This window comes from Anoplopoma fimbria, chromosome 17 (genome assembly GCF_027596085.1).
Source record: "Anoplopoma fimbria isolate UVic2021 breed Golden Eagle Sablefish chromosome 17, Afim_UVic_2022, whole genome shotgun sequence".
NCBI classification, from domain to species: domain Eukaryota; kingdom Metazoa; phylum Chordata; class Actinopteri; order Perciformes; family Anoplopomatidae; genus Anoplopoma; species Anoplopoma fimbria.
This window is the reverse complement of record NC_072465.1, coordinates 28,016,566-28,041,800: the sequence shown is the minus strand read 5'-3', so window position 1 is coordinate 28,041,800 and position 25,235 is coordinate 28,016,566. Positions and strand designations below refer to the sequence as shown.

Genomic DNA, 25,235 nt, shown 5'->3' with positions numbered 1-25,235 from the left:
TTTCGGGTGCTTTGAGAGTTTAATTTTCTTTTATTTGTGCAGGTTTAATGCGCCCAAAAGTTGAATTAGCCCCTCAGAGTGTTAAAGTGCGTCACAGATATTGTTTCAGGAGTTTCTTTTGTCCTGAAGATAAGAGAACTTCACTGCTCGGCTGTCCCTCTCTCTGTCACCTTTAATTGCATTAATCCAGTCAGAGCATCTTAACTCCTCACAGCTGAGAGCAGAGAGTCAAGCAGTAACAGGTGGCTGGGACACCTCCTCCTCCTCCTCACAGTCAAACGCTCTGATTGTTTCAGCTTCTCTCTTTCCTCCAGGCTCAGTTCTAGTCTGCTGTTATGAAGCTGCCTCACGGTTCGGTGGGCTAAAAGACCCCAGCGAATGGGCTGTTAGGTTGCAAAGGTGGCGGGAGGAGGAAGAGGAGGAGGAGGAGGAAGAGGCGGCCGGGGTTGCTGGGAAAAATAAGTTTTGCTGGAGAGGAGAGAAGGCAAAAAGGAACGAAGGCTGTGTGGACTGTGAACCTGCTGCAGGGGACTGGGAAGAATGGGAGCTGCGTATGGAAAGAAGGTCAGTCACTGGTTTCATTTGTCCTCAGGAGTCTAAATATAGTTTGACAGTGTCATGGTCAATTGTTCGCTTTATCTACAGCCTGGCATCAGTGGTGGAATGTAACCAAGTACATTTACTCAAGTACTGTACATTAGTACAAGTTTGAGGTACTCGGGCTTTACTTTAGTATATTCATGTTATGCTACTTAATACTTTTACTCTGCTACATCTCTGTGGGATATATTGTTCTTAATTTATCTGACAGCTATTGTGACTTTGCATATTATTAATGCAAGATATAAATGATCTAGTATAAATGATTATAGGTTAAACTATCCAGCAGTCCATAACTTGATTTAATTGAGCTCAACCATTATATCTGCAACATTAAAGTGATGAACATTTTAGTGAATCAAAAATGATCATAATATAATATATATTATTCTGCCTGATGAGTACTTTAACTTCTGGTAATATTATATTTTGGTGTTTTTACTTAAGTAAGATTTTGACAGCGGTATTTCTACACTGTGGTATTAGCACTTTTACAGAAACACACACTGACCTGATGAATCAGGACTCTAGGTTTAGGTAGAGCTGAAAATGACCAGCTGATTCCTTCATCATGTTGATAATCGATTAATCATTGAAGTCACTGTTCAAGATAAAGTGAGTGAGATTCACTGGTTCCAGTAAACTGAGTCTGAGACCGAAGTGATGGACATTCTGCACTTTTTAATGACATTTTAAATAATCAAGAAAACAATAAGATTAATAATGAGAGTAAATATGTTTCTTTTTGATGATCAGAATAAACATAAACCAGACAGACTCTTGAATGTATTCATTCAATCTGTATTTAAGTTTGATTGTTTGTTGAGAACAAACACTCATTGACAATGATGTTGTCAATATAACACAGATAAAAGATACAAAACAAATACAGGAAAAGTAAGTGGGTTAAACAAGTTAAAAAGCAACCGCAGACTGAGGTGAAACGCTTACATTAGCATGATAACATGCTTGCAGTCACGGACGAGCAGCAGGTATAATGTTTACAATGTTCACCATCTCAGTTTAACATGTTAGCATGCTAGCGTTGGCTAACAATCAGTAAACATAAAGTACAGCTGAGGCTGATATGAAAGTCATTGGTTCTGCAGGTATTTGGTCATAAACCAAAGTCTGAGACACATTAAAATGTTGACCTGATGAAAAGTCAGAGGAGTTTATCCTCAGGGGAGCATGAACCACATTATTAACAATCCATCCGATAGTTGTAGAGATGTTAAAAATGTTAAAAATCTGAATCTTGTGGTTATTATATGATAAATTATGTTCAGTTGGGTTTTCTCTCCAGACTGCTTTTCTTTATTTAGCTGTTTTACTCTGAAAACTAATTCAGTCAGGGAAAAAAAAAAAAGAAAAAAATGTTCGGAATGATAAAAAAAAGAATGAATTAAGATATTAAGTCAAACAACAGCAAATGAATGACTTTCTAAATCAAAATAGTGAGATACAAAACAATTATTATGAGATATTCATTCAGTGTTATGACTTCTTAAAGTCACAGCTTTGTTTTTAGGACTTTGTTAAAATAATGAGATTTTAAATAAAACTTTTGACAAAAATATTTTCATTGTTATTGTTGCTTTAAAAATAAAGCCATGCCTTATGATAGAGTTTCTCAAGCTATGAGCCTGGACCCAGTGTGTGGTGCAGATGAGGTCAGAGAATATTTCTTACAAACCCCTTTCTTTAATCCCACATAAAATGTATGAATCTTTCATCTCTCCATGAGCCACTTGCAAGCTGCAGACATCAGAATACAGCAGAGAGCTCTATTTAAATCCACATTGACAACATGACACCGTGACTGTCTGATTGAGATATTCTTGGATGTGACCAAAGACTGTTTATAAGAAGTGGACGTAGTCATCGTGACCTCACCCATTGGTTTTTAGAAGCCTTGAGTTCAGCGATCTCTGGTAGCAGCAGTGACCTGACACAGTAAGCCCCGCCCTAAAGCATACCCTGCTTTATGGTCTATCTGACTCTAAATGGACCATAAATTACAAATGAACATCATGCTGTATTGAAGAAGACTTGAAACTAAAGATTGAGACCATAAACTCATGTTTACAATGTTTACTGAGCGAATAAATCAAGAGAGAAGTAGAGTCATTTTCTCATAGATGTCTATACAACCAGAGGAGTCGCCCCCTGATGGTCATTAGAGAGAATGCAAGTTTTAGGACATTTCCGAATTGGCTTCACTCGACAGAACCGAAGGTTGCTGCATTAATATAACAAATTAAAGGCTCATGGTCAGGAGGTGAGTAGGGAGGCAAAGTAATTCCCCTTCCAGTGGACCATCATGGGACCTTATCTCGGAAAAAATATGCACGGTAGTCAGCAATACATGTTTTTTGAGCATGTATTGCTCTCACAACATGTGCATGATTGACACATGTTGCTTGAGTTTTGTAGGGAGCTGCTGGTAGATTAGATATTCTGAATACTTCTATTGGAGACAGTTTGACAGTTTGACTGCGGACACAAGACGCAGTGTGAATGTAGTTTTATTTTGTGTTACATATTCAAAGTTGTTTTAGCATCACTGATGGGTGACCACACCCATCAGTGATGTCACCAAGTTCTGGAGAACACCGTGACATCACGGTGAGAAGAGAAACCCCTGCAGGTCAGTGAGGACAAGGCACTGCGTTGGTATTATGGGATGGTATTATAGGTATTATGAGTTGCTGAGTGACTGAAAATCATACTAAATAACCTTTTCAACCATGAAACAAGTGGGGAAGGAAGTATTCAGATCCTTTACTGCTATAAAAGTACCATAATAGAGAAAATATTATCTTACAAGTTAAAGTCCTGCATTGAAAATGTAAATTTAAAAGTTCAAGTGTAATCAGGAAAATGTTAAAGTATTTTAATTTTAGAAATGTCCCCTCTAACTGTTGTACTACTATATGTTCTCTTTAGATTATTAGTATTACTCATGCATTAATATAAAAAGCAGGTTTTATTTTCCTTTTTAACTATTAATATTTTATTATTTGATTAATATAATGATAATTTCCTCTATTAATTGATTGATTGTTTTGTTAGGGAAAATAATCACAAATTCTGTCACAATTACACAGAGCTCCTTCACAATGTTTGTTTAGTTCAAACCTCAATATTGTAACTAAAACATAAAACTTATTAACATTATTACTTATAGGTAAACATTATTGACATTATTACAAACACATTAACATCATTAACGTTATAACTAATAAATTAACATTATTAACATTATTATTAATAAGTAAACATAATCAACATAATTGACATCACTAAGATGTTAACATTATTAGCATTATTACCAACACATTAGCATTATTAACATTATGACTAACACATTCACATCAGTAACAATATAACTAAGACATTTACATATTTCTAATACATTAACATCATAAGCATTGTTACTAACACATTAACCTTATTAACATTATTACTAATACATTAATATTATCATTAACACATTAACCATATTAACATTACTACTAATACATTAACATTATTAATATTATTCAAAGGGAAAGCTGCAAACCTGAACCATAAAAAGTTTTTAGAGGAAAAAGAAACCTCAACACCTAAAATCTTTCCCCATTAACTTTATGTTAATTGATTAATTGATTTAGCAACTACTCGTTTCAGTTGTACTTAAACACACGTAAACGTTAAATACGTACTTATTGCTTGGGAGTGTAATTTTAAAAACTTCTAATTTTATAACCTCTTGTGTTGTTTTGATTTGTAAAGTAACTGAAGCTCTCCGATAGGTGTAGTGAAGTACAAGCATAAAGTTGCGGGAAAAGTTGCATACAAGTACCTCAAATGTGTACTGAAGGACTGTACTTGAACTTGAACCACGCTCCTTTTTGTGGTTCCTCGAACACACTCAAAAATATTTGAGCTATGGGGATGGGGGCAAACACACCTGTTGGGGGTGGGCGTGTTGGGGTGTGTTTGTTGCCACGGTGACCAACGACAGCTGAGTGTGCGGACGGCGGTATCAGGGCCGGGTCAGATCGACTCATGGGTCTATTTTTAGCGGCGTTCCAGTCAGCAGCAGCAGGCGGAGAGATGAGAAGCTCGCCGACTCACTGATGTTGCTGTTTGTCACACAGAGAAGACTTGATGTTTGTCTTCCAGACTTTTACTTTCCTCACAGCTTTATTCAGTTTGATCCATAGCCACCATGGCAACGGAGCTCACGGACGACATCATCATAGAGCTGTTCTACACCAGAGAAACTGACTTTATTATTGTTTCTCTTAATGACGTAAATAAAGAATGAAAAAATATCAGGCGCTCAACATGTTCAATCTGAAATATTTGCAAAAATAATTGGTGAAAAAAAAACAATATTAAAAATCAATACAAGGATAAGTGAGACGTATTTCATATCTCATATTAGGTGGTTCTCATGTCGTTTATCAATGTTTTCAACATGCAACATGATCAATTTAAACTGTGACATGGATTATTTATTTCAAAGCATTAGAATGAATTTCTATTAAACTAAGAACGAAACTTAAAAACTGCAAAGTGTGGATCTGTGGATCACTTCTAAACCAAAATTTAAACCAAAGGTCATGAAGGGTCACAAACGTAAGCGACAAGAAATAAAAATAAAAAGAACATGTGACAAAATGCAGGGTTTGTAATCATTTTTGATGTCTTTTTTGGAACTTCTCAATACATCCTCTCGGAAATCAATGAATCAAATGCTCTGACGAAAGAATTGAGAACAATCTGATATCTGTGGTTGCCGCAGGACTGTGATATGAAATGTTCGTCAGTGTTTGTTACCAGCCTCTTACACAAGCTGTTAGCTGTGATTGCTAACAATAGCTATGTTCATTGTTTACGTTCATAATGATATTTTTAGGGGGAGTGGCTTTGGAGGGAGGCCTGAAGGCACCGGACTGTCGTGTTGACGACTTGATTTAGCAACTTTTGTTTGATTTAGCGACTTGGACTGACTTTTTAGTTGGATATTTATTCCTAATGTAGTGTAATAGTAGCTTTAATCTTAGTATCTTAACGGTCCGTTGTTCATTTGGGTGCATTTTTATTGACCTTATCTGCATTCGTTTGTGTTCTTGTTCAGTAGATTTTAAACTATCCTCATATATCCATGGTGTCTTTGCCTCGGTATGTGCAGGCAGCCAGGAGGGCCTGTTTTATTCTGAAAACTATTAAAACTGGAATTTGTCTATAACTTTAATCTGCCATACTTGATGAACATTTTATAAAAGCAATGGCTCTCTTCAGGCATTATATGACAGCTGAGGGGCGTTGTGTGTATATATAGTTGTTAAGGACAAATAAGGAGAAAGTGTTGATATATATATATATATTATATATATATATATATATATATATATATATATATATATATATATATATATAGTTGTTTTTGTTGTTTTATATATACACATATGGAAAGAAAACAGAGACAAATGAAGAAGATGTTTTTTAGATATCTAGATTAGTTTGAAGCGATTGCGAGATTGACAGTGACAAAGTTTGGATATTAAATTATATAATAAGCTCTATTTTATTGCAGTGTTTTAGGGAACAAAAAGACGGCAGGAGGTGATTCAACAGACCGGAAATTAAAATATTGGAGTTGCTCTGTGTCATTATTATAATATTAGCACAATAACATCAGTCTCTCTCTTATTGGGCCCTCGACCAATCAGAGCTTAGTTCCTGTCAGCAGGTTAACCGTTGGTTCATGAACTCATGTGTGAGTGAGTGAATGAGCTCTGACAGACTAAATAGCAGCCGTCTATTTTCAGCTACGGTTACGTAACAATGCTCATTAGCAAGAAGAAGAAGAGCAGACAGATCCAGGATCAGCCCGATGCCCACTCACAGCTTCCTGTCTGGGGTCCAGAAACACAGAAAACATGTTTAAATAACTACAGTTGTGTTTCTGTGTTTGTAGTGTGTCTTCAGTGGGTTAAACCCAGATTCAACCAGATTAAGATCAGAGAAAATCCCTGCAGCTAAAAATACTCAAACAAGAAGAAGAAGCTTTTACAAGAGTCCGTTAAAAACTCTCCAGCTGACTTTTTAACCACAGAAGAAGAAATTAAAAATTTAAAAATCTGCCAAAGTGCAAAAGTGTTCAAATATACTTAAAGTGAAAGTCATCATTATGCAGAATAATATATATTATAATATTTAATTATGATTATTGATGCATGAATGTATTCGTCACTGTAATGCTGCAGCTGATTAAAAGGTGGAGCTCATTTTTATTAACTTTATCTCCTCTTCCAGAGAAGAAGAAAGACAAACGCTGACATGCCCGCTGAGATCGTCTCTGTGTGCTAAACTGTGATTAGACGCTCATACGTGTGACCTCTGACCTTCAGAATAAAAGCAGAGATGGGTTAGATAATATAAAACATCCTGTGTAATGTGTCATTATTCTATTTTTATTTATTTATTATTTAACTTGAGCTTTAAGAAGAATTGTTGATTTTTTGATTCAGGTTAAACTTAAGTTATCTGTTTTTATTCAGCACTTCAGAGCTCATAATCACGAGTTACTGTTTATTTTTCTTGTGAACTGATCAAAGTTGTTTCTACATTCAAAGCAACTGAGATTGAAGAGAATTTTGTTTTTATCTTCAGCAGTAGTTTAACAGTATATCTTTGCTCGAGGGCCATTTTTAGCCCCGCAGGCCACTGTTTTCTCTCCACAGTCAGAGTTGTAATGTGTCTGTACGTCCAGCAGGGGTCAGTCTGTCCTCAGTTCTGCTCCTGATTCAATCTGCCGCACCGCAGAGGGCTGGAGACCTGAAGGTCACAGGTTCAAATCCCTTGTCAGGCTGATCTCACATCAGCTGTGGAGTTTTTATTTTATTTAGATCAGTGGTTTTAAATCCTTCCTGTGACTCATCAAGTTCTTCTATGTGACATTTAGTTTGGTAATGCTGTTTTCAGCACACGTTTAGAATACAAACTGACCTGATGTGGGCGTCATGGCGACGCCTTCATCATCATCATCCTCATCAGAAGAAGAAGAAGAAGAGGAATTCACCACATGTTGAACTGCTCATTTAACATCCTGGTGGACAGACTGGGACCAGTTTAGGAGAAAGGATCATTCACTAAATCTTCATCCTGCAGTAAACAACATTCATGGCACCTCCAGAGACCCCCCCCCCCTCCCTCCTCCTTAAGGGGGTCGGGGGGACTGGGGGGTGAGGGGGTGAGGGGGTGTCTGTGAGACAGTGAGGGCCTTGTCACCATGTTGAAGCCTGATGAAGTCTCCTAGCAACCAACACAAAGTCCATTCAGTCAGAGAGGACGCCGTCCAACTGACCTGGAGTCTGAAAGGAGACGAGCGGCTGAGAAACACCAGAGGGGTGGGGGGAGAGAAGGAGTGAAGGGGGAGAGAGGAGGAGAGGGAGGAAGGGAAGGAGGAGAGGGAGGGAGGACGGGGGCAGAGGGGAAAGAGGAAGAGGAGGAGAGAGAAGAAATATGAGGAGAGTTGAGGGGGAGAGAGAGAAGGAGGAGGAGGAAACTGGGAGAGGAGGAGAGAGGGGGAAGAGAGGTAGGGGGTAAGAGGAGAGAGTTCGAGGAGGAGAAAGAAAAGGGGGAGGAGGATGGAGAGAGGGATAGGAGGAGAGAGTTGAGGAGGGGGAGAGAGGAGGAGAGAGGAGGAGGAGAGATGGGGAGGAGGAGGGGGAGGAGGAGGAGGACAGAGTAAAGAGGGAGGAGAGGAGAGAGAGATGAGGAGAGATGAGGGAGGAGAGGAGAGAGAGATGAGGAGAGATCAGGGGGTGAGAGGACGAGGGAGAGGAAGGGGTGGAAGAGAGAGGTGGGAGGAGAGAAGAGGGGGAGGAGGTGACAGATGAGATAGAAGGAGAGAGTGGGAGGAAGAGGAGGGAGTGGGAGGAGGAGAGAGAGGAGAGGGGGGAGAGAGAAGAAAGATGAGGAGAGTGGAGGGGAGAGACAAGGAGAGAGAGGAAGGGGAGGAAGAGAGAGGGGAGGAGAGAAGGAAGGAGGTGTGTAACACCAAATACTCCAGTAACTGGATGTATAGTATTACAGAATCAGGCACACTGAGACAAAAACACTTTAACTCTTCCAACCCACTGTTGGTCCAGTTGCATCGTGGGTAATGTTGTTGCCAGTGGAACTATAACTTCTGAGTAATTAATTTTCTCATCAGTCACCTGGTTTTCTTCAACAACACAAACTCACGAAACTCTCTCTCTTCTTCTTCTTCTTCTTCTTCTTCTTCTTCTTCTTCTTCTTCTTCTTCTTCTTCTTCTTCTTCTTCTTCTTCTTCTTCTTCTTCTTCTTCTTCTGTGTTTTCCAGAAAGCGTACAGCATCGACCACGAGCCTCCACCGAAGCAGCAGTGTGTGAAAAATGGAAAACACCCAAACGGCAGAGGTAAGTTTGTCCCTCTGAGTCTACCGTCTGAGGGAAACTGTCCTGTGATTGGTTGGCTTATCCAGGCGCTAACCTCCGGTTCTGACGAGTGAAGCCGATGCTGAAGTGTTTTAAACCTGCATTCTCTCCCCTGTCCACCAGGGGGCGACTCCTCTGGTTGTATAGAAGTCTATGAGAAAATGACTCTACTTCTCTCTTGATTTATTCCCTCAGTAAACATTGTAAACATGAGTTTATGGTCTCAATCTCTAGTTTCAAGTCTTCTTCAATACAGCATGATGTTCATTTCGTAAATGATGCTCCATTTACAGTCAAATAGACCATAAAGCAGGGGATGCTTTAGGGTGGGCTACACACTGATTGATAGGGTTCTGCCGGTACCAGAGACGTATACCTTCGCAGTCCAAATATTGTAATTTATATAGATAAAAATGTTGTTAATTTTAGCAATATGTTTATCTTCCGTCGACGCAAATCCACTCCGTGTGTGATGTTATTAGTTGCATGTGAGGCGTTTCAGAGCCAGAGATCTGTTCACACTGATGTCAGAAATGGGTCACTTTGAACATAAATGAGTCAGAAAACAGTCTAGTCAGAAAGATCTGATCTGGGATAAAAAAATATCTGAATTGAGCATTAAGCCGTAACGTGAAACTAGCCATAGTTTCATCTCTATATGTCCATAGAGCGAGAGGTCCAGGATGTGTTTAGCCTAGCTTAGCACAATGGCTGGAAGCAGGGGGAAACTGCTAGCCTAGCTTCATCAAAGAGTTATTTTCAGCCTCACAAAATTCACAGAAGGTTGACGTCAACATCAGTCAATAACTTAACTTAAGTCATAAAAAAACAATGCATGGAGGACTTCTTGGAAATACACTGAGCACAGTCCTTCTCCCCAGAGGACGAACCCTGTTTTTTTCAGAACCCTGTGAATTTTTCACCTCCACCATCTTCAGACTTTCACTTTTTGACAGCTTTTATTTTTCAAACTAAAACCTGAAGACAGCAGCGTGGGAAAAAATGCTGATAGCAGGTTGGCAGAAATCTTTACAAAGAAGAGGAGGAGGAGGAGGTGGAGGAGGAGGAGGAGGAGGAGGAGGAGGAGGAGGAGGAGGAGGGGGGAAACACTGGGAGGATCATGTGACTGCTGTTTTACACTCGGCATGACTCAGTCGGGAGGAGTGGAGCGCTGCTGCTTCCACACAGAGAGCATGAGGGTTCACACAGACTGAAACACATGAGGATCACCAGGACCAGGACCTGGATCTGGATCAGATGGATCAGATGGATCAGAGGACCAGCAGCAGCCCTGAGTCCACCACAGCCAGGGAGGGGATGGTGAAGTCTGGTAAGAAGCAGAGGAGGACTGACTGATCCTGGATCCCCCTGAAGCGTTTTCTTTCTTATTTAAATTGTAGATAACCTTTATTATTATTTAGTGCTGTGTGTGTGTGTAGTTGTTGTGTTTATATGTTTTTAGATATTTTGTTATTTCTTTCTTAGAAATGTCTCTTCCGCTCTGTAATCCGTATAATCCAATAATTTCCTAATAATGTTGGAATAATAAAAAAGTAATTTAACTTTTATAAACTGTTTATAATTCTTTTTTTTTGTTTTTTTGCATGTCAGCGCTTTATGTTAAATTGAATCTGTGTATGTGGAAATGTGTGTTATGAGTAGAATAAAACAAATACAAAAATTGTTTTACTGTCATTTTGGAACTGGATTTTAAATAATGTAATTACATATTTAGGAATAAATCACTTGTTATGATGGAGGTTATTTGCAGGTTTATATACCTCAGAAAATATATTATGATCTCATAAAAATAGCATTTAATAAAGTGATTTTATATTTTAGGACTCTACAATGAGGCTTAAACTGATTTGTTGGGCTGTGCAGTGGTGTGAATTAAGTATGCACACCCTTCACTGAAGTAAAATAAAAAATTAAGTATATTATAATTTGCATTTCATGAATAATTCATCTCTTGAGTCATGTGTTGGAGAGCAGTGTGGTGCTAACAAATGATAACACAGCGTGAGGGTGGTGTGGACGTGGGAAGCGTAGGATGAAGATGAAGTCACAGTTGGCAGATAAATCTTATTTGAGTAGGAGTTTAGATCAATTTATTTTTCTGGGATTGTTATATAATAAATCACCTCTTATCAGAATTAAAGGAATGTGGAGTCATGCAGACTTGGTGTTTTAATCCTGGTTTGGTCCAATATTCTCTAGTGATTTATTCCTGGTTTGGTCCAATAGTCTCTGGTGTTTTAATTCTGGTTTGCTCCAACATTCTCTGGGGATTAAATCCTGGTTTGCTCCAACATTCTCTGGGGATTAAATCCTGGTTTGTTCCAACATTCTCTGGTAATTTGGTCATGGTTTGGGTCAATATTCTCCTAGCTTTTAGTCCTGGTTTGGTCCAAAATGGTCTGGTGATTTAAGCATTGGTTGGTCCAATATTCTCTGGTGATTTTCTTCTGGTTTGGTCCAATATTTTTTTCTTTTTAGTACTGGTTTGGTCAATAACTCTATGTTGTTTTAGTTTTGCTTTGGCCCAATATTCTCTGGTGTTTTGGTTTTGCTTTGCTCCACTATTCCGTGGTAATTCAATCCTGGTTAGTCCCAATATTCTGTGGTGTTTTAGACCTGGTTTGGTCAAACAGAGCTTTTAGAGGTTCTTTCAATGGTAACAGCAGGATTGATTTTCTTGGAGCTGATCGATAGTTCCACTGTTCAAACTAGCTTGTCCTTTGCAACATGTCACTATGTGACCTGATTGTTTATGTAAGAGGAAAGTAGACTTCAACCTGCTCTGTTCAAACAGTTATCACTTCTGTTAGTGTGATTAATTGACAAATGGTCAAGTCCAAAACAATAACCAGTTTTTAATCAGTCTGAACACTAGAAATTTAGAGCATTGTGTACATTTTGGTTTCATTTTAAATAAATGTATAATTATTTTTAAAATGTTGTTGCACTATTATTATAATCAGTGTTATTGTTGTATGTTCTGGTTATTCAGAGAGTCTGAACAGAATGTGGAATGACATTTAGAAATGTTAAGAACCATGTATATTTAATATTAGTGAGTTTGAGTGCAGATTTTGGAACACAACTTGTGAAATCTGAAGCTGCAGGATGAGTTTCACCAAAGCGATTCTGCCCACGTTTTTTGATTTATAATGCTCTGAGCGATTTTGCAGCAGCAGGTTCGATCTGATTTAATAACTTTTTCTTTCTCAGGATGAATGAACTAAAGAGAAAATACATTATGTTCTGATGTTACTGTGTAACACGATCACATTTCCTCCTGGCTGAGGTGGAGTCAGACAGTCTTCCTCTCACAGCGTCCAGTTGTAACCAGATAATATGCACTCACAGAGACGTCGATAAACTACAGAGAGGGTTTAGTTTGCACGTCCTGTCTCGGATCAATATGAAACCACAGCATGTCTCAAAGTCCGTCCAGACTTCCTGCATCGGTCCTCTGATTCGGCCCTCCTGTTGAATCATCACAACTCTGAAACTCTGATATTAAATCAAGTGAAAAGTCCAGATCAACTGTAAGAGAGAAGACAACTACGAGAGCATTAAGCTGTAAGAATCATCCAATCAGAGACTTTGTTAAATCACCCCTCTGCTAGATTCACTTAGTCAAATGTCAGTGTTGTAAATGTGGAAAGGTGGAGGAGCAACAGCAGCTCAGTCATAAAGCTCAACACAAAGATGGGAAATGTTTTCAGCCTCCGGGTTCATCTGTAACTGTCAGTGTGTGAGTTTCATGCTCGTTCTTTGGTCACAATACTGGTGATTTTTTTTTGTTTGTTCAATGTTTCAACATTCATGTGAGAAGAAAAGGATCTGAAGTTGCAATCCGCAGGCTGCATGTTGAAGATTTTGTGAAACAGGCTGCTGAAGCCCATTATGTTTCCACAGTTAAGGGGGTTAATTATGTTTTTATCCATTGCAATACGTCCTCTTGATCAAGTGAGGTATCTGCAAGTAAAATCTACTTTAGGACATTTAAACCGGACTTCCTGCAACATTGGTGTCGGCCCTCACTGATGCTCTGGAGTCTGAACAAATCTCTGCAGCAGCTTCAACATCTGGAGGAAAGTCTGAAACCAGAAGAGTGGGAAGGTGTTCCAGATAGCTGTCCACATACTTGTGGCCGGGTGCTGCACCCAGAGCTCATTTCATTTTTGTGAAATATGAAGCAGCAGTGGACGTCAGTCTCTGGTTGCGCTTGAGAAAGAGGTCATTGTGTGAGGTGAACTGTATGACATCTGATCTCTGTCTCCCAGAATATCTGAGGACTCGGATCAGATGCCTGTTAATCTGTCCTTTCTTCTGGCAGACAAACAGGGACGACGGAGACGGGGACACTGTAGTTCAGACTAAATCCAGAAAACATGGACGTCTGTGTTCACAAACAGGCAGCTTCATTCATGACAAAAAATCCCTGCAGTGTTTATTACATGGAACAAACATCATCATGTTTTAATACAGATGTCCTGAGGGGGAAGCTCATTACATTACATTACATTACAGTCATTTAGCAGACGCTTTTATCCAAAGCGACTTACAGGAAGTGTATTCAACATAGGTATTCAAGAGAACTACTAGTCACCAGAAGTCATAAGTGCATCTCCTTTCTTAAACAAGCATCTTAAAGCATAAGCCAGAGCAAAAGTATAGTGCAGAGGCGAGTTACTACGAAAACAATAATTGCAACAGACAAGCTCATGGAGTCAGAACAAACTAAAGGGTTCATCCTCTGAAGAGCTGATTAAAGTTTTAGTGACTTTTTCTCCAATTATCTGAGCGTCTTTGTGGTTGTGTCCTCAGCCTCAGCGTATGCAGACCTGCAGCAGCACCGGTCTGAGGGCGTCCACAGGAAACAGTCCCCGGTGTCCGGATACGTCCCCCAGCCCGACTATCTAGAGGGAGACGATGAAGACGACCTCATCAAACCCAAGAAACTGGTGAATCCTGTCAAAGCTTCAAAGAGTCACCAGGAGCTTCACCGGGAGCTGATGAGCAGCTGCAAACGGTAAGTGTGTGTGTGTGTGTGTGTGTGTGTGTGTGTGTGTGTGTGTGTGTGTGTGTGTGTGTGTGTGTGTGTGTGTGTGTGTGTGTGTGTGTGTGTGTGTGTGTGTGTGTGTGTGTGTGTGTGTGTGTGTGTGTGTATATGCACATGTGAGGACGGTGGTGGAAAGTGGGGACATTTTGGAATGTCAGGACATTTGTGGAAAATAAAGCAATTTTGGGGATTTTTTTAGACTTTAGAATGACATTTTTTTAGAATAGACCTTAAAGCAGTGTGTGCTGTTTTCCACTTACAACCTCAACCCTTTCACAGAGTGTTTTCACTTCATGAAAGTTAACTGTAACATTTTGGTTGCATAAAAAATGTCTTACTCAGTGTCCGGTAGCTCCACCGTCTCTTGTCACTTCTAGTTGCAAAACAAACAAGATGGTTACGGCCAAGATGCCAAACTCTAGGTTTGTTATCTTCAGTCCACTAAGAAATTGTAAAAAAAAGAATATATATAATGCAGAAAATACTAATTTTTAACACTGAGCTTTGGCTCCTGCTAGATGTGGATCTGTTCTAATGCTGTCTGATAATTCAGCATCTCCTCTACTGACAAACATAAGTAAATTATAGATAATACTTTTATCAGCTGCATCATTCATACTTGATCCCACAATTTCCTTTTATACATGAACTACCATTTATACCATCACTGTGACATTTTGTTAATGTTAATACTAATATTTATTTACTTTAGATTCTATATAAAACATTCTATTTAATAAATAAGGTTTGTTTATGCGTCATTCTTTTCTGTATAGCTCTAATTATTCTCAGACAGGCAAATGGTTCACAGCAGAATTTAGCTCAGAGTCCTCAGGGTGCTCTGCCCATCATCAGCTGGCTGACACAAACCGACCAATCAGAGAGGGGTATTTTCTTTAACGCCTGTCGTCTCGTCGTGTAAAGTTTCTGGAGACACGAGTGGATGCTGCTAAGCAACAGCCTCCCACCTCACAGGCCTGCATGCCGAGGACGCTGGGAAAGTTTTCACCTCCACACAGTCGCTCATTCACACTCAGAGCTTTAACGCTGTGGGCAAAGCAAGGTTGTTTCTTTTTTTTTTGTTTGTTTTTGTTTTTTTTCCTCTTCAGTTTTATTATTCAGGAAGAGAAATGTGAAGCAGGAGGAGGCCAAGAGACACACAAATAACCCTGCTTAAGAACAGCATCAGCTGTTACACAAATCAACTGGAACTTGAGTTCAGAATGTTAGATAAAGAGCTAAGCTAACAGAAAAATGCTAATGAGATGCTGATTATGCAGCAGATACACCAATTAAAATGACAGAAAGAACACAATTTTAATAAGTGGAAAAAAACAATTGTCTGTGTGAATGTATCACACATTACATGTTTTTCACAGGTGAAATTTATGTTTTGGGATTTTAATCTCATTCTAAAGGACACACAAACATATATACAGACTCACACACATTAATATATTTATTTATTATATATTATTGTGTGTGCAGAAACACATATTGTGATGTGTTTGTTCACAGTTTTATTTGTAGTTATAACAGACCGCCCTCTGCTGGAGGAAACACCAAAACACACTTCACTCATTCAGGTACAAGAAGAAGATGAAGAAGGTATAGTTAAATTATTAAACCCTGTTGTTATATTTATTCACACACACACACACAGGCTGGAAAATCCACACATGCAAAAACAGAAGTATATGTTTGTATTGGTTAAATACACAGCACACTGTGTAAAAACTGTACACGTGATTAAAGCAACCTGTTTTTTTAATCATTCTTAATTTATTCGAGCTCTTTGCACAATTGTTTTACTGTTTTCAAATGTTACTGTTGTTGTTTTAACATATATTTATACATAGAAGTTAAAGTTTTACGTTTGTTCAGCTTAGTTTTGGTTGTTTTAGGCTGTATGTCTAAAATGATTTAATTTTTTTTTATTATATATATTGGTTTTATTGTTTCATCTATTGTACTGTTTTATCGGGGTATAACTCCTTAGTTTGTCTTTTTGGGCCTCAGTGCTTTCTGTTGTTTTATTTCCTTGCTCTTGTTACTTTGTCTGTCAAAGCACTTTGTGAACTCTGTTTTTAAAGGTGCTATATAAATAAAATGATTATTAGATTTCTGTGGAGAACACAAAGCGGATTCTCATAAATGAACAGACAACGTGATCAACTAAAACTGAAAGAAATATACTTATATAGTCAGTTTTCTTTGTTGTTTGTGTTTATGAAGCTTTTGCCTTAAATGTATTAATCAGTGATTTTATTATTAAATAGTCTGTAGTTTGATGTGTAAATAGAATATGTTGGTGTGTGTGTGTTTATGTTCAGAGGCAGCGGGATGAGTGTGGAGACGAAGCCGGAGCTGCAGAGAGTTCTGGAGTCGAGGAAAAGAGATCAGCTGATCAAACAGAGGAAACAGGAAGAAGAAGCTCGCAAGAAGATTTCTCCTCTGGAGGCCGAGCTGCTCAAGAGACACCAGAAACTGGACGAGGTAACACACACTGAACAGAAACACACACTACACACACAACACACACTAACAGACAACTACACAAAAACACACATCAAAAAACACACACTACACAGAAACACACAAACACTTCACAGAAACATACTACAAAACACACATACAACACATACACCAACACAAAAACACACAACAAAACCCACACCACAAAGACAGCAGCGAACATACAAACAATGAAACACACAAACATACACACGTACAACACACAATAACACATACAAAGAAACACACAACAAAACACAAACAAACGACACATACAACACAAAAACACACAACAAAACCCACACCACAAAGACAGCAGCGAACATACAAACAATGAAACACACAAACATACACACGTACAACACACAATAACACATACAAAGAAACACACAAAAAACATATACAACACATATAACACAGAAACACACAACAAAGCACAAACAAACGACACATACAACATAGAAACACACATCAAAACACACACTACGCAGAAACACACAACAAAGACACACACAACAAAACACATACAACACACACACACAGTAACAACCACACAACACCACACACACTACACAGACACACACACACACACTTCATAGAAACATACTACAAAACACACATACAACACTGAAACAACACACACACTAACGTTTTGTCTCTCGGTGTTGTCTTTAACGTTTTGTCTCTCTTCGTTGTCTTTAACGTTTTGTCACTCTTCGTTGTCTTTAATGTTTTGTCACTCTGTGTTGTCTTTAACGTTTTGTCTCTCTGTGTCGTTTTTAACGTTTTGTCTCTCGGTTTTGTCTCTCTGTGTCGTTTTTAACGTTTTGTCTCTCGGTGTTGCAGTTGGACAAACAGCAGGAGAAGGAGCAGGAGGAAAACCTGAAAGCTCCGGAGTTTGTCAAAGTGAAGGAAAATCTGAGACGGACGTCGTTTCACAGTAAAGAAGAGAAGGAGGTGTAGAGACAACTGCTGTCCTGCAGGACAAAGCAAACTAAGAAGGACACTGTCCACATGTTCACAGGACAATCTGAGGATTTAAATGTATTGAGGACACTCTAAGGACTCAAACCTGCTGAGGACACTTTGAGGACTCAAACATGCTGAGGACACTCTGAGGACTCAAACGTATCGAGGACACTCTGAAGACTCAAACATACTAAGGACACTCTGATGATACTCGTGACACACACAAAGGACACATTGAGGACACGTCAAGGACACTCTTGGAATACACTGAGGTCATAAACACACTCTGAAGACACAACCATACTGAGGACACTCGGAAGACACTCGGAAGACACTCTTAGGACACTTTGAGGACAATCTGAGGACAATCTGAGGACACAACCACACACATGACACTCTGAAGACACTTTGACGACAATCTGAGCACACAACCACACAAATGACAATCTGAAGACACTCTGAAGACACGTTTAGGACAATCTGAGGACACAACCACACACATGACACTCTGAAGACACTTTGACGACACTTTGACGACAATCTGAGCACACAACCACACACATGGCACTCTGAAGACTATTTGACGACACTTTGAGGACACTTGAGGACAATCTGAGGACACAACCACACAGATGACACTCTGAAGACACTCTGAGGACACTTGAGGACAATCTGAGGACACAACCACACAGATGACACTCTGAAGACACTCTGAGGACACTTTGAGGACAATCTGAGGACACAACCACACAGATGACACTCTGAAGACACTCTGAGGACACTTTGAGGACAATCTGAGGACACAATCACACACATGACACTCTGAAAACACTTTGAGGACACTTTGAGGACAACTGAGGACACAACCACACAGAGGACACTCTGAAGACACTTTGAAGACAATCTGAGGACACAACCACACACATGACACTCTGAAGACACTGTGACGACGCACTGAGGACACAACCACACAGAGGACACTCTCTGGACACTTTTAGGATACACTGAGGACAATCTGAGGACACTTTGAGGACGCACTGAGGACGTACTGAGGACACGACCATACTGAGGACAGTTTAAGGACATTCTGAGGACACTTTGAGGACGCACTGAGGACACTCTTGGTACAGAACAGCTGTTATGTCTCTCAGGAGACTCAAGACCAACAAGCAACAGCGGATCAGAGTGAACCCACCTCAGACAGTTGAGGCTTCAATGAATCCAGTTCATGATGGGATGGATTACCTGACTCGCCACACTTGTTGGACTGTTGCCGTGGAGACGGACAGCAACTTTTCTGCTCAGAAGGAAGGACTGAGACTTGATATCAGTTAATGTTTCCTGACGTTTCACAGAAAGGTGTGGCATTCAACAAAGAAAAATACAAAAAATGTCTTCTCACGATTACAAGAATAGATCTTGAAAATGAAATAAACTTTTTTTTTTTGCAAGAAAGATTTACAGAAGTCACAACTACGTTATACAAAAGTTATAATTACAATATGCAGAAGTCATAATTACGATATACAGAAATAGTAATTACAAGAAACAGAAGTCATAATTATGAGACTCTCGTAATTATAAGATGCAAGATATTCCTGTTACTATGAGATGTTAGTAACGTCTTATTCCAAGATAAGATTTAATTAATACGAGATACAAGTATAATAATGAAATGATAATTATGTACAATTTTTATTATGTGATTACAAAATTCTGATGAGATTCATTCAATACAAGAAATATAAAATACAAAAAATAGATATTTTAGAGAGGGGTTTATCTTGTGATTACAAAGTGCTAATTAAATATAATTAGGAGGTATAGAAGTCAAGACTGATTTTCTTTTCAGTTACAACAAGCTAAGTTACAATTAATACGCGATACAGAAGAAAGTAAGTTTCTGTAAATGTAATTTAAAAAAAAAAGGCTGTAATTGTTGGTTAGAGTCTCTGACATTATGAAAATTATGGAATCAGATTCTCATTACAGGGAAATAATTATCTGTAAATATCTTCTGACTAGGTAATTAATCATCACTAGATACATATAGTTACATTATTTTCGGTCGTAATTATGAACAAAGATATCATTAAACATAATTTCTACAGGAAACATTAGTTTAAATAAATGCTAAATAATCATAATTATGGGATTTGTATCTCGTGATTTTTTTTCTTTTAATACAAAATGCTGTCATAATTATAAGACATTTAAGCAATAATTATGAGATTCTTATTATTACAACTTCCATATTCTATAATAATGAATAGATTTATATTTTACAACATAATTATATGATAAAAAGAAGCTGTAATTACGAGAAACTACATCATAATTAAGAGATTTGTTTCTGTTATCACCAGATGATGAGAACATTTTAAGATCTAGATAGGTTAGTTTTTTTTGGGACGCAGAAAAAATGACAGAAGTGATCCACATCCACCAAAGAAACAAAACAAACAAACACATGATCTTGTATTTTCTAATTGCAGTAACACGAGAATAGTGCTGCTACGTTTTAGATTTGAAATGTGCTCGGAGATAACGGCCCCCTGTGTGTCAAAGAAAATGTCCGTTAGAACAAATTGTGCCTAAATCTCAGTCTTTAATATGTAAAAACTTGAGCTGCACTATGAAGCGTGAAAGGAAACTCGGGTTTTTATATAATTTGTTTCCCGTTTTTAATCACAACCACAATTTAGACATACTTTACAGCGACTATCGTGGCGAGAGAATATCAAGATTTTGTCTTCTCTGAGTTGTTAACTAAATATAATATGCAGAAGTCATAATAAAACTTAAGAAATATTTTTTTCATTTAATTAAAACATGTAAAAATGTCACATTTACGACTCATGTTTCCTTGTATAATTGTTGGATGCTAATTACATTTAATTATTTTATAAATTACCTCAAAATGTTTTACTTTTAATTGTTACATGACCCCAATAATAATTACAATAGAACATCTTATAATGAGATGTCTTGCTGTAAATATGAGATAATTACGGTATAAATAATGACTTCAGCTGCACCATATATATTTTATTTTTAATGTTTTATCAAAGACATTGTGACCCCGTTGACCTCCTCTCACCGATCACATTAAAGTGTAACTGAAGCCTTACATTTGGACGGGTTTTTATTGTTGATAGTGAATCGTACAATCATCGAAATATTTTTTATTTTCATGATTATAGAGCACTTTAGGCTTTTAACTGTATAAATGAAGATTAATATCTAAAACAGACTTATTTTTATTTGTATTTTTGACTTTTTGTGGCTTGCAAAGCGACGATTGTTCTGATTGACATGTTCAGACTCACAGCAGAATAACAAATTAGAAGCTGCAGCAGAAATGTGTTTGTTGACATGAAGACAATAAAAGGACAATAATCCTGCTGTTTTGGTTGATTTATTCTCCTGGAGACTCATCAGTACGAACACCATGCTGTTCAGATTTAAGATTTAATATCCTGTGAGACAAAGTCCTCATAACCTGCAATATCAGGAACAAAGTTGTTTTATTCATTAGTATTTGTTGCATCCAATCTGTACATTAGACACAAAATTACCAGCAGTAATGAACAATTTAGATGACATTACAAATAACATTATAAAAAGCAATACATAGATAAACATAAATGTAAAAAAATGGGTATAATGTAATATATTATACTATTAATTATCCATATGTTGACATAACCTTAATGCATATAACACAAGATAAGATAATGGATTCAATGCAGGATAATTGAGGCAAAAGAAAAGTTTTTTATTAAAGTAAATGCAAGAAACTTTAATTTTGTGTTGACTTTGGTGGTCCCTGTGGACAAAGTGGTAGTGTTTCAGAGCACCAGACTCCCTTTAGAAAACCTCTAATTTAACAGTCTCCTCTACTCAGTCCTGGTTCTGGTCCTCCGTGCCTCCCTTCCCTCCAGCGGGTCCAGCAATACGGTCTTAGTCTCCAGCAGTGTGGTGTCGAAGGCTGCAGTGAAGCCGGATCTGGTTCTGTCCACGGTGGACTGGTCTCTGCTGGATCTGGTTCTGTCCACGGTGGACTGGTCTCTGCTGGAGTCTGAGCTGAAGGAGTTTCTGGTGAACCTGCATGATTTCATCTGATTTCACCAGAATCCGACCCGGTGGCTCCGATGACGAGCTTTAAGAATAACTTTATAGAAACAGACAATCTTCTCTCTGATGGTCTCTTTACTGATGGAGGTCATATAGAGGATCAGGACTAAACTGAGACTGTTAACAACCTGATAAAAGTTCCTCACAGTAATTTTAACTTTAAAAACCTTAAAAAAATATATAGAATACTGTTGAACATCTGCAACACACAAATAGAAGAAATCACCATCATTGCTAAGAGAAACTGTAAGCTTAGCATCAAAATGTGTGCAGATTTAAACAAAATAAAATAGAACGTTTATAATCCTGAAGTTTATATATATATATATATAAACGGGTTAATAGTATAGATCAGAAATATATATATATATTTATATAAATATATATATATATATATATATATATATATTTATATATATATAAATGGGTTAACAGTATAGATCAGAAATATATATTTATATATATAAATATATATATATATATATATATTTATATATATATATATATATATATATATATAAATATATATATATATATATTAATATTTATATATATATATTTATTTATATATATATATATATATACCAATATATATATAAATATAAATATATATATATATATATATATATATATATATTTATATTTATATATATTTATAAAAAAATATATATAGGTAATTATTGTGCCAGAGTTTCATTCAAGATTACACCAGAAGAATAACAAAAAACAATAGAATAAAAATATAAATATCCATTCAAAATAAATTAACAATTATTAAGTCTAAAATAAATAATACTGACACCTTCGCAAAATAGAACACAATAGCAATAAGAGTAAGGTCAATAAATAAAGTAAAAAGTCCAACAACAAAGTAAGTAAAAATACAAAGTGTATAAGAAGCGATACTAACACCAGAGCCTAATAGAAACTGGAATAGAAAAAGTAATGTTCTGATTCATATTGAGAGAGATGATAAGTAGTAGAAAATTATATTGCACATAAATTAATTAGAACAATATTGCAAATGAAATTAAAATGTAATATTGCACCTGAAATGGTTATAATTGTTGTATAATTGTTGCTGCAGAAGGGCTTAAAATGACTGTGAGAGAAAAAATGTAACCCCTGTCATGTAAATAATTAATTTGGTGTCCGAATAATACTTTTTTTAAATTACATCTATAGGAATAGTAATTATTGAATGAAAGAGAAATGATTAAACACTTTCAACCATATTGTAATATATATATACGAGGGTTCCGGGACAGAGGATGTCGCATGTGTACAGATTGTAAAGCCCTCTGAAGAAAATTTGTAATTTGTGATTCTGGGCTATACAAAATAAACTGAATTGAATTGAATTGAATATATGCAAAAAAACCTAATTAAATGTGATGAAGGTCTCCTCCACCAGGTGAGGCTATTTCTCCTCTCTGCTCTCTGGACTGAAGCTCCATCAAGTCAGACACAAACAGAGTGTCACCAGAAGAACCTTTACTTTGTGTTTACATCATTTAAAAACAGAAATCACATTATTACTTAAATAATTGCTTACTCCCACTTTTAATGAATAATGACTACGGGACCCTGATCACATGGCTTGTTTTTTTATATTTTTATTTATTTTTTACATCAGAAGTTGATGTGATAAATGATTTCAATTGTAGCCTTATGTATTTCAAAAGTGGGGTTTATTTTTTTCATGTTTAATTTTATTGACATCTAATTTAATAAAATTTTCTTGAAATTCAAATACGAAGATGTTAACTTTAATTCATTCTCTGGTCTAATTCAGTTGAACTGTACATCTACCAATATCTCTATATATATTTTATTGATGTTATTCTCCTCAGTTTGCTTTTGTCCCCTTTGTTTTTTGTCCCTGTCTTATCTTGTATAATTTGTTGAGTCGTATATGTGTGCATGTACTTGTCTGCACTTGTTTTGTCACTTTTCTACACACACAAACATAAAATAATACATTTAAATAAATCTAAAACTATGCAAATATAAAAATCTAAACTAACAATAACAATAGGGTGCAAATATATACAATGTATTTAATGCTGATAAAACTGTTTAACAGTATTGATATTAAATATTTATCTATGTAAGATATCAGATCTAAAGAATAAGAAGTGTGTATCATCAACTGAATTAGACCAAATAAGAAATTAAAGTTGACTTTTTCATATTTTTTATTTCAAGTTAGATGAAGTAAATTATATATATATATAAAATATATATATATTTAAGACCTACACTGTTAACCCATTATATATATATATATATATATATATATATTATACATATATTTATATATATATTTATAAATATATATATATAAATATATATATTTATTATATTTATAAACATATATTTATATATATATTTATATATATATATATATATATATATAATATATATATTTATCATATATATAAAATGTATATATATATCTTTATATATATTTATAACTAAAAAAAAAATATATGTATTTAAGATCTACACTATTAACCCGTTTATATATATAAACAAGTTAATATATTTTTATATATAAATTATTTTTTTATATATAAATATACATATATTATATATATAAATATATATTTATAAATATATATATTTATATATACAAATATATATATATAAATATATATATTTATATATATATACAAATATATATATATATATTTATAAATATATATAAATATATATTTATATATATAAATATATATTTATAAATATATATTTTATATATATATATATATATATATAAATTTATATATATATACAAATATATATATATATTTATATATTTATATATATAAATATATATAAATATATATATTTATATAAATATATATTTATATATATATATATATTTTTTAAATATAATATATATATATATATATATATATATATATATATATATATATATATATATATATATATATATATATATATATATATATATATATATATATATATATATATATATATATATATATATATATATATATATATATATATATATACATAAACAAAAACAAATCTAGAAGGAGAAGATAAAAGAGGAGGGGGAGGGAAGATGAGGGCCAAAAAAAAAAAAAAAAAAAAAAAAAAAAAAAAAAAAAAAAAGCTTTCTTTTATTCTGAAACCCTGACCGGAAGCGTCCCGTGTTGACTTGGGCGGTCGGTGACTTGACGCTGCGGGGAGAGGCTGACGCACCAGCCTCGCACCAGACACCGGGCTGAGGACCGGAGCCTCGACCCGACAGGCTGCACCGTCCGACCGCACACAGCTGACCTGGGCCTACCGTGGGACCCCTGGAGCTCCGCTGGCCTCTCACTCTGGCTTAGGCAGACAGCAGACCGCTTTAAAATGGACACCGCCGCCGCCGCCGTCCGCTCCTGGCGACCGTAGACCGAGACCCAGGTGAGGGTTCCCACCTGGGGGACGACGACCTGACGCAGTCCTCC

The 25,235-nt window shown here is 36.3% G+C and overlaps 1 protein-coding gene across 2 annotated transcripts; it reads left to right on the top strand.

Annotated features, from left to right (window-relative positions):
- The first annotated feature begins 519 nt into the window (after positions 1–519).
- On the top strand, positions 520–21,012 carry LOC129105715 (protein FAM107B-like). Of its 2 annotated transcripts, XM_054616884.1 has the most exons (5): positions 520–564; positions 8,966–9,041; positions 13,899–14,103; positions 16,467–16,629; positions 17,494–21,012. In XM_054616884.1, exons 1-5 carry the CDS (start codon positions 541–543, stop codon positions 17,608–17,610), a joined length of 585 nt encoding a protein of 194 aa, XP_054472859.1. In that variant the 5' UTR covers positions 520–540; the 3' UTR covers positions 17,611–21,012. The 2 variants fall into 2 exon arrangements, with proteins under 2 accessions (XP_054472859.1, XP_054472860.1); XM_054616885.1 differs by lacking the exons at positions 520–564; positions 8,966–9,041 and adding an exon at positions 10,215–10,389.
- The last annotated feature ends 4,223 nt before the right edge of the window (positions 21,013–25,235 follow it).